Below are 11,687 nucleotides of genomic sequence, written 5' to 3'. Positions count from 1 at the left end.
TGAGGGAGCAGGAGACCAATGGGATACAGACCCCAAATTCTCATGAAAAGAACATACCTAATGGTATGATTGAGACTAGAGGAATCCCAGAGACAATGCTCCCCAGAACGTCTGATGACACAGGACAGGAACCACCCCCGAAGACAAATCATCAGGCATGAAAAGGACCGGTCAGTGGGGGGGAGAGAGATGCCGATGAAGAGAGAGCTAATTAAATCAGGTGGACACTGGAGAGTGTGTTGGCAACTCTTGACTGGAGGGGGGATGGGAAGATAGAGAGAGAGGGAAGATGGCAAAATTGGCATGAAACAAGAGACTGTAAGGGCTGACTCAATAGGGGGAGAGCAAGTAGGAGAAGGGAGTAAGATGTATGTAAACCTACATGTGACAGACTGATTGGAATGGTAAATGTTCACTTGAAGCTTAATAAAAATTAATTAAAAAAAAAAGAAGTGGGCAAAGGAAATGAACACACACTTCACTAAAGAAGATATTCAGGCAGCTAACAGATACATGAGAAAATGCTCTCGATCATTAGCCATTAGAGAAATGCAAATTAAAACTACGATGAGATTCCATCTCACTCCAACAAGGCCGGCATTAATCCAAAAAACACAAAATAATACATGTTGGAGAGGCTGCAGAGAGATTGGAACTCTTATACACTGCTGGTGGGAATGTAAAATGGTACAACCACTTTGGAAATCTGTCTGGCGTTATCTTAAACAGTTAGAAATAGAACTACCATACAACCCAGAAATCCCACTCCTCGGAATATACCCTAGAGAAACAAGAGCCTTCACACAAACAGATATATGCACACCCATGTTTATTGCAGCTCTGTTTACAATAGCAAAGAGATGGAAGCAACCAAGGTGTCCATCAATGGATGAAAGGGTAAATAAATTGTGGTATATTCACACAATGGAATACTACGCATCGATAAAGAACAGTGACGAATCTGTGAAACATTTCATAACATGGAGGAACCTGGAAGGCATTACGCTGAGCGAAATCAGTCAGAGGCAAAAGGATAAATATTGTATAAGACCACTATTATAAGATCTTGAGAAATAGTATAAACTGAGAAGTACACGTACTTTTGTGGTTACGAGGGTGGGAGGGAGGAAGGGAGGGAGAGGGTTTTTTACTGATTAGTTAGTAGATAAGAACTGCTTTAGGTGAAGGGAAGGACAACACTCACTACATGGAAGGTCAGCCCAATTGGACTGGACCAAAAGCAAAGAAGTTTCCAGGATAAAATGAATGCTTCAAAGGTCAGCGGAGCAAGGGCGGGGGTTTGGGAACCATGGTTTAAGGGGACTTCTAAGTCAATTGGCAAAATAATTCTATTATGAAAACATTCTGCATCCCACTTTGAAATGTGGTGTCTGGGGTCTTAAATGCTAACAAGCGGCCATCTGAGATGCATCAATTGGTCTCAACCCATCTGGAGCAAAGGAGAATGAAGAACACCAAGGTCACACGACAACTAAGAGCCCAAGAGGCAGAAAGGGCCACATGAACCAGAGACCTACATTATCCTGAGACCAGAAGAACTAGTTGGTGCCCGGCCACAATCGATGACTGCCCTGACAGGGAGCACAATAGAGAACCCCTGAGGGAGCAGGAGATCAGTGGGGTGCAGACCCCAAATTCTCATAAAAAGCCCATACTTAATGGTCTGACTGTGACTAGAGGAATCCCGGCGGTCATGGTCCCCAAATCTTCTGTTAGCACAGGACAGGAACCATTCCCGAAGACAACTCATCAGACATGAAAGGGACTTGACAGTGGGTAGGAGAGAGATGCTCAAGAAGAGTGAGCTAATTATATCAGGTGGACACTTGAGACTGTGTTGGCATCTCCTGTCTGGAGGGGGGATGGGAGGATAGAGAGAGTTGGAAGCTGGCAAAATTGTCACGAAAGCAGAGACTGGAAGGGTTGACTCATTAGGGGGAGAGCAAGTGGGAGTAAGGAGTAAGATGTATATAAACTTATACGTGACAGACTGACTTGATTTGTAAACATTCACTTGAAGCTCAATAAAAGTTAAAAAAAAAAAGGTAGGGAGTTCTAAAAAAAAAAGGTAGGGAGTTCTAAAAAAAAAAAGTGATGATCAGACAGGTGGCTTTTTTTTTTTTTGGAAGTTCTTGGGGTGCATAATTTGAATAATGGTCATATTAATTGGCCTTCCTTGTAGGCTTATGGATATTATCCTATCACTAACAACATTGTACTTCAGGACAGATCTTGAAATATTCTTTTTTACGATGAATGCAACGCCATACCTCTTCAAGTTGTCATTCCCGGCATAATAGCCTTATGATTGTGCCATTCTTAATGACTAATACCAGTCCATTTCAGTTCACTAATGCCTAGGATATCGGTCTTTATGGCTTCCATTTCATTTTTGACAGCTTCCAATTTTCCTAGATTCATATTTTGTACATTCCAGGTTCCAATTATTAATGGATGCTTGCAGCTGTTTCTTCTCATTTTGAGTGATGTCACATCAGCAAATGAAAGTCCCAAAAGCTTGACTCCATCTATGTCATTAAGGTCAACTCTACTTTGAGGAGGCAGCCCTCAGGCCAAAGATGAAGAAACTGGAGAGTTTTTACCAACTTCTGCAGTCTAAAATTGATCAAATATGAAATCAAGATACTCTGATAATTACTGGAGTTTGGAATGAAAAAATTGGAAACCAAGAAGAAGGATTGGTAGTTGGAAAATATGGCCTTGGTGATAGAAATGAGGCTGGAGATTGCACGATAGAGTTTTGGAAGACCAATGACTTCTTCATTGCAAATACCTTTTTTCAACACATAAACAGTGACCATACACGTGGACCTCACCAGATGGAATGTGCAGTAATCAAATCAACTACATCTGTGAAAAGACACCATGGAAAGCTCATATCATCAGTCAGAACAAGGCCAGGGGCCAACTGCCGATCAGACCCTCGATTACTCATATGTGAGTTCAAGGTGAAACAGAAGAAAATTAGAACAAGTACATGAGAGCCAAAGTAAGGCCTTGACTATATTCCACCTGAATATAGAGACCATTTCAAGAATAGATTTGACTCATTGAACACTAATGACTGCAGACCAGATGAGTTGTTAAACAACATCAAGGACATAACACGTGAAGAAAGCAAGAGGTCATTAAAAAGACAGGAGGGAAAGAAAAGACCTAAATGAATGTCAGAAGAGACTCTGAAAATTGCTCTTGAACATCGAGTAGCTAAAGGAAAAGGAAAAAATGATGAAATAAAAGAGCTGAATAGAAAATTTCAAAGGTCTGCTCAAGAAGACAAAGTATTATGATGACATGTGCAAAGACCTGTAGATAGAAAACCAAAAGGGAAGTGCACATTTAGCATTTCTCAAGCTGAAAGAACTGAAGAAAAAATGCAAGCCTTGAGTTGAAATACTAAAGGATTCTACGGGGAAAATATTAAATGACTCAGGAAGCACCAAAAGAAGATGGAAGGAATACACAGAGTCACTATACCAAAAAAATTGGTCAACTTTCAACCATTTCAGGAAGTATCATGTGATCAGGAACCTGTGGTACTGAAGGAAGCAGTCCAAGCTGCACTGAAGACGTTGGTGAAAAACAGGGCTCTGGGAATTGATAGAATAGCAATAGAGATATTTCAACAAATGGATGCAGTGCTGGAAATGCTCACTTGTCTATGCCAAGAAATTTGGAAGACAGCTACCTGGTCAGCCAACTGGGAGATATCCATGTTTATGCCTATTCCCAAGGAAGGTGATGCAACCAAATGCAGAAATTGTCAAACAATATCATTAATGTCACATACAAGCAAAATTTTGCTGAAGATCATTCAAAAGTGGCTGCAGCAGTATATTGACAGGGAAAAGCCAGAAATTCAAGCTGGTTTTAGAAGAGGACATGGAACCAGGGATATCATTACTGATGTCAGATGGATCCTGACTGAAAGCAGAGGATACCAGAAAGGTGTTTACCTGTGTTTTATCGACTATGCTAAGTCGACTATGACTGACTGTGTGGATCATAACAGATTATGGAAAACATTGTGGAAAATGTGAATTCCTGAACACTTTTTTTTTTAATTGTGCTCATGAGGAACCTGTGCATGGATCAAGAAGCAGTTGTTCGAACAGAACAAGGGGATGCTGCATGCTTTAAAGTCAGGAAAGGTGTGTCAGGGTTGTATCATTTCACCACACCTATTCAATCTGTGTGCTGAGCAAATAATGAAAGAAGCTGGACTATATTGAAGAAGAAGGGGCATCAGGATTGGAGGAAGACTCATTAACAACCTGCCTTATGCAGATGACACCACCTTCCTTGGTAAAAGTGAAGAGGATTTGAAGCACTTACTATGAAGATCAAAGACCACAGGCTTCAGTATGGATTACACCTCAAAATAAAGAAAACAAAAATCCTCACAACTGAACCAATAAGTAACATCATGATAAATGGAGAAAAGACTGAAGTTGTCAAGGATTTCATTTTACTTGAATCCCCAAGCAACACCCATGGAAACAGCAGTAATCAAAAGATGCATTGCATTGGGAAAATTAGTTGCAAGAGATCTCTTCAAAGTGTTGAAAAACAAAGATGTCACCTTAAGGACTAAGGTGTGCCTGACCCAAGCCGTGGTGTTTTCAATCACCTCATATCATGCAAAAACTCAACAATGAATAAGGAAGGCTGAAGAATTGATGTCTTTGAATTGTGGGATTGGAGAAGAATATTGACTATACCATGGACTGCCAAAAGAAATAACAAATCTGTCTTGGAAGAAGCATAACAAGAGTGCTCCTTAGAAGCAAGGATGGTAAGACTACGTCTCCCATGCTTTGGACAGGCTATCAGGAGCGATCAGTTCCTGGAGGAGGACATCATGCTTGGTAAAGTAGAGAGTCAGTGGAAAAGAGGAAGAGCCTCAAAGAGATGGATTGACACAGTGGCTGCAACTATGGGCTCAAGCACAGCAATGATTGTGAGGATGGCACATGACTTGGCAGTGTTTTGTTCTGTTGTACATAGTGTCGCTATGAGCACCAAACAACAACAATTGGGGTGCAAAGATTTAGGCAAAAATATGGAGAAATTCATATCGCATTGCTTATCTAATATGATATATTACATATTCAGTAGCCCGGAGAGAAAACGTTCTTATTTCTGTGGGTTACAGGAAGTGAGAATGGAGAGTAATTTACTGTCAGAAAAAATAGCTCCTTATTCACACTGAATGGAAGTGCTGAGCACCAAGGCAAAGCAGAGCCTAATAGCCAGAACAAGGGCCTCAAACTTACCAATGATCATAAAGATGTCATAGGACCAGGCAACATTTTGTTTTTTTCTATTATACATGTGGCTGCAATGAGTTAGAGTTGACTCAATGACAGTTAACTACAAAAATCAGAGTAGCTGAGAAAAAATGATGCAAATAACAAAAATAGAGTGTAGCAAATGAGAAGATTGGTGTGTGCGTGCGTGTGTGTGTGTGTGTGAAGATGATACTTGTAGTTTTGAATATGTTGAGGTTAAGATGATAGCAATATAGTCAACCAATTTAAACATGTTTGCTCAGAGATGGAGAAAAGTAAATGCTCCAAGTGAGGGACGTGTAGAACCAAGAATGGATGTGGTCACAGGAAAGGAAGAGAAGCACGGAATTATAAAGGGGAAACCAAAGCTGAAAAAGAGAAAGAGCAAAATTATATATTGATATATTAGAATTATATGATATATAGATACAAGAGGTTAATACAAGATAGAAGTGGGCCCTGGTGGCGCAGTGGCTAACGCTCTCACTATTATCTGAAAGGTCAGCGGTTCCAACCCACCAGCAGCTCCACAGGAGGAAGATGTGGCAGCCTGCTTCCATAAAGATTACAGCCTTAGAAATCCTGTGGGGGCAGTTCTACTCTGTCCTATAGGGTCTCTCTGAGTTGGAATCAACTCCACAGCAGTGGGTTTGATTTTTGGTTTTGGCTATATTAGACATTTAGATATAGAAATAAAAATGAAGTTGTAGATTTGTGGATATATATGTATGGGTGTGTATAAGTATAGGTATAAGTAGGGATATGGACATGGGTATACAATGTGGTAATAGATTCATGTTTATTTAAGAAAGACTCAGTTTGTACCTCCTCTACCAGTGCAATTAATAACAGTCCCATATTTACTCACAAAAAAATCTGTTTTTGTCTTAGTCATCTAGTGCTGCTGCAACAGAAAAACTACAAGTGGATGGGTTTAACAAAGTTACATTTATTTTCTCACAGTCCAGTAGGCTAGAAGTCCAAGTTCAGGGCATCACCTCCAGAGGAAGGCTATCTGTCAACTCTAGAGGAAGATCCTTCTTGTCAATTTTCCCCTGGGCTAGAAGCTTCTCTGCACAGGAACCCCAGGTCCAAAGGACGTGCTCTGTTCCTGTTGCTTCTTTCTTGGTGGCATGAGGTCCCCGACTCTCTGCTTGCTTCCCTTTCCTTTTATCTCTTGTAAGATAAAAGGTGGTGCAGGATACACACCAGGGAAACTCCCTTTACATTGGATCAAGAATGTGACCTGGGCAAGGGTTTTATATCCCACCCTAATCCTCTTCAGCATAATCCAATCTTGCCTCATTAACCACAGGCAGAGATTAGGATTTATAAGACATAGGAAAATTATAATCACAAAATGGAGAACAACCACACCATACTGGGAATCATGGCCTAACCAAGTTGACACATATTTTGGGGGGACACATTTCAACCTATGACAGTTTTTAAGATAAATTTCACGTTCCCAATAGATAAATACACATAGGTATATAACCAAAACAACCAAACTCTCTGCTTGCTTCCCTTTCCTTTTATCTCTTGTAAGATAAAAGGTGGTGCAGGATACACACCAGGGAAACTCCCTTTACATTGGATCAAGAATGTGACCTGGGCAAGGGTTTTATATCCCACCCTAATCCTCTTCAGCATAATCCAATCTTGCCTCATTAACCACAGGCAGAGATTAGGATTTATAAGACATAGGAAAATTATAATCACAAAATGGAGAACAACCACACCATACTGGGAATCATGGCCTAACCAAGTTGACACATATTTTGGGGGGACACATTTCAACCTATGACAGTTTTTAAGATAAATTTCACGTTCCCAATAGATAAATACACATAGGTATATAACCAAAACAACCAAACCCGATTGCAACTCATGGTATAGATAGATATAAACCTGCTGCTGAAGAGTAGATTTTGACCCTACAGGACAGAGCGAAGCTGCCCCATAGGGTTTCCAAGGCTGTAATCTTTATGGGGAGGTCTGGTGGCACAGTGGTTAAGAACTTGGCTGCTAACCAAAAGGTCGCAGTTTGAATCCACTAGCCACTCCTTGGAAATCCTATGGTGCATTTCTACTTCGTCCTATAGGGCCACTATGAGTAGAAATCAACCCATGGCAATGGGTTTTAATATTTATGGAAGCAACCTGACATCTTTCTCCCTCCGAGCAGCTGGTGGGTTGGAATCCTTGATCTTTTGGTTAATAGCTGAGCACTTAACCACTGCTCCATCGGAGTTCCTTTTAGATAGGTGTAACAATAGTTATATGTATATGTGTGTGTGTATAAATTTCTGTCTATACATAGGTATGTCCTCTCTATGTCAATGTAAAATATTATTCCTATGAATTCTTCCAAACCTTCTTGTGAATTCAGATTAAGTGGAATGCTAACTGAGTAATATCATCCTTGCTTTAAACATGCCTTATGACATAAAACCTTTCTGAGTGCTCCTTTTACCTCCGTGTTTCTCAGGCTGTAGATGAGGGGGTTTAACATTGGGGTAATAACCCCATACAGCATTGAGATGAGCCTGTCTCTGGCTGGGGAGTGGTGGCTGGAGGAGGGGCGGATATAGGTAAATATCATTGTACCATAAAACAAACAAGCCACAAGGAGGTGAGAAGCACATGTGGAGAAGGCTTTGCACTTCCCTTCAGCTGACCTGATCTTTAGGATGGTGGATATGATGTAGATATAAGAGATACCAGTGATTAGAAAGGCACTGATGCCCAAGATACCTCCTACCACTAAGACAAGCATTTCTGCCACATACGTGGAAGAGCAGGAGAGGGCCACCACTGGAGGGATGCCACAATAATACTGGTTGACCTGATTGGACTTGCAGAAAGACAGGCGGAACGTGAACACCGTGTGCAGAAGAGAATTGAGAAACCCTGATGCCCAGGTCCCTGCTGTAAGCTTCACACAGCTCCCCTTTGTCATGATGAGGATGTAAGAAAGGGGGAAACATATGGCCACGTACCGGTCATAAGCCATGACAGCGAGAAGGAAGACCTCGGTCCCTGCCAGGGCCACTAGGAAAAAAAGCTGCAAAGCACATCCAACAAAAGAAATGCTTTGATTCTTGGTCAAGAGGTTCTTGAGCATCTTGGGAACAGTAGCTGATGGGCAGAAAATATCTAAGAGGGACAGATTTGCCAAAAAATAATACATGGGTGTGTGCAGCTTTTGTTTAGTTCCAACAGCAAGGAGAATGGCCCCATTTCCCACCAAGGTGACCTGATAGATGGCAGCAAAGACCACAAAGAGAGGGTAGCGTACCTCTGGGAGGTCAGAGAGACCACTGAGGATGAACTCTGTGATGGTAGTTTGGTTGTAGACATCCATTTCATCTCTCCACAGGTGTCTTTCTGGAGGGAATGAAACCAACAGCCACAAGTTAGGCTCAAAACCAAGAAGCCTGGTGATGTGAAACACTTGGGAAATAGTGGGTGTGTGTTTGATGATGAATTATGCTAGCCCTATTAAGAGATTTCACATACTGCAACCACTGTATGCATGGTATTTCTTAGACTATTTGTCCTCAGTTCCTAATCAAGAACTATTTAAAATTTCTCATCAATAAAAATATTTCTGATCCTTAACACTTTCATGGGTGACTTTTTTTGTTTTGTTTTGCAGATTTTTGATGCGCCATTTTTTTTTTTCACTAACAGAATGGATGCTGAATCATTGTTGGTGGTTTTTTTTTTTTTTTTTAAATGGGGTGCCATTTGCAGGCAGGGCATATTAATCCCATGTTACATGAAGCAGATCAAACACAGGGCATATATCAGTCCCATAACAATTTTTAATTACACTTTAGCTGTAAGATATCTTACTCAACTTTCCAAAAATACACACAAAATACCAAATAAACATTGCACTTGCTGCAGATAACTGCTATCAGTCTGACTTAGAGTGAGCCATATCAGTACCATGTTCCATGAAGCACATCACACCATAGAACGAATTGATTCCATGGCCCTGGGAGTGTATCACAAATGGTTTTCACCCCCAAAATAACTCATTTACTTGAATATTTCCAAATGCTGGTAACTGTGTCTTCCCAGCAACACAACAGAAATAGTAAACATACTTGCAAACCTTATCTTGCTGTATAGAAGCCAAAAGACACAGGAGTTTCACACTATCGCTTTTCCGGGAAGCATCCAGAAACCATCCCCTTATACGAATGGCTCTCAACACTCAAATGTGACATAGAACAACTTCCTTGATTTTTAGGCAGTTGCACCAGTATCTACCATGACAGCAGAATGTACTAATGGCTCAAATCCCTGCCAATAAACCTCCAGGGATGGAACATATAACTGGGACATGTATGTCCCAAAGACCATGAAAGAGCAGTAAAGGATATTTCACAATTTAGTAAAAACTGGTAGTGAAGGTATCACCCACGCTTAGATACTTTATTCTGCCTTTTATTGTGTTAATGTGTACAGTTTTATGCACTATCTCAATTTTAAGTACTTTGAAGGTAGAATCTGTATATTATTCCTTGAATTATGAATGTTATTAACTGTTAGCAACTAGCAGACACAAGGTAAAAAGTAGATACATAAATGTTGAGTGCGGGCATGGCTCAACTGTGTGTTACCATAACTTCAAAATCATGCTCATTTAAATATGAACATTGTCTTGTTAATTTTTCAAAGTAAAATTAATAAATTAATAAAAGTAAATTTAATTAATAAAACCTAGTTGATCTTGTCTGAATGTGACCCAAACAATAAACAGACATATTCACTTATATATTCAACTTCCCTTTCCATTGAAATTTACATTTCTTTAACATATGTCCAAGAATACCTAAGGAAATTTGAGATTTCAAAAATTGTATATGCTACAACATATATAACTCATACTTAGTCTTTGTTAATTTAATGATTGCATTTTAATGTAACTTAATAGTCCAAATACTCACCATGTATAAGATGACTTAGAAAGACTTTAACTGAATGTCTGCAAATAAGTACCTCTGTGGATTTTTTATGTCACGTTAAAAACTAAAGTCTATTTTTGTTTATTTATATCACAAGTGCATGACAGAAAATTGAAAGAGAATATGTAGTTAGATATTAAAATGCAAAACTCACTTTCTACGACCATTCTATTTATTTTGCCTAATGTTAACTGGTAATGATTTCTTGGCTCAGATAAAATGTGGGGTAGACATATCTTTCTGCAAATGGAAATATATTATTTCCCACCACCTTTTTTCCTTCCTGCACCGTTTAATACAAATCGCCGGGGGTACTTGGGAGATGTTACTACTCTTTCTGCAAGCAACACTGAAGAACAGCTCTGTACTGCACCGCAGGAAAAGACAGACTCCTATGGACGCCCTTTGAATCACAAAATTTAGGTAAGAAATTTACTATGATAAACACAAAGTGCTGGCAGGTAACATTATTTATTCAACCAAAGTTTGTTGAATAGGTGAATGAAGGAAGATTGAAACAAAGAAGAAACACCTGCTAGGTCAACTCTTAATTCTCAAATGTTCAAGATTCTACAAAGCAATTAAATTTTTTGTCTAAATGTTTATATTTTAATACTTTGAAAATATAGTAGTAAGTTTGAGATAATTTTATTACAAGAAATAATACCTTAAAAGTGTAAATGTTAAGTTCTATATTAAAGACCTAATTTCTTTTTACCTACACTTAGTAATTTGACTTCTTTTGTCTAAACAAGGATTATAAGAAACAAGTCAATAACCTCCTGATAAAAACACCCAGGCTGACTGGCCATCAGGCTACATGATCAACATATATCTTTACAAATAATAAGGATGCATTTTCCCCTAAATTCCGCACTTGATTATCTATATTTTTAATCAAACTTATAATCTTGGCATACAGATTGTAGAAATTGTTCAATTGGAATGAAACAATATTAGCAATCCCCTCTTTTTGAAGCAAATCTTTTGTCCATCTAATAAGAAATATAGGAGCTATGTTTTTATTAATGATAGGTTGTTGAGGACATAATCTTCCTTGTCAACCCAGTGGACCTATAGCTCATTTAGCAGAGAATCAGAGAAGTCCACACGTAATGCGATCTTTCCATCTGCTGTGTAAGATCACTTGGTGTAAACGTAAGCATATGAGGACAGTGAGAACACATGTTGAAGTCAGCTTTTATCAAAGTCATAGGCAGTCAAAGGTGCAATGAGAATCTAGAGGAAGGGGCCTTACCACCCTGGGAAACTACCCAGAAACGGAGGTTGTTGTTATTGTTGCTTTTTGGAGGGGTTTGATTTGTTTTTTAATTTCTGTGTTTCTCTTCTACATATGGTCCATGGCAAGCAC

The 11,687-nt window shown here is 39.4% G+C and overlaps 1 protein-coding gene across 1 annotated transcript; it reads right to left on the bottom strand.

Moving 5' to 3' along the window:
* Positions 1–5,058: 5,058 nt before the first annotated feature.
* LOC135229748 (olfactory receptor 5V1-like) lies at positions 5,059–11,416 on the bottom strand. Its single transcript, XM_064279078.1, has one exon. It carries the CDS (start codon positions 8,698–8,700, stop codon positions 7,753–7,755), a length of 948 nt encoding a protein of 315 aa, XP_064135148.1. The 5' UTR covers positions 8,701–11,416; the 3' UTR covers positions 5,059–7,752.
* Between the last annotated feature and the right edge of the window lie 271 nt (positions 11,417–11,687).

Source organism: Loxodonta africana, unplaced genomic scaffold (genome assembly GCF_030014295.1).
Source record: "Loxodonta africana isolate mLoxAfr1 unplaced genomic scaffold, mLoxAfr1.hap2 scaffold_490, whole genome shotgun sequence".
NCBI classification, from domain to species: domain Eukaryota; kingdom Metazoa; phylum Chordata; class Mammalia; order Proboscidea; family Elephantidae; genus Loxodonta; species Loxodonta africana.
This window is presented reverse-complemented; position numbering and strand designations above follow the sequence as displayed.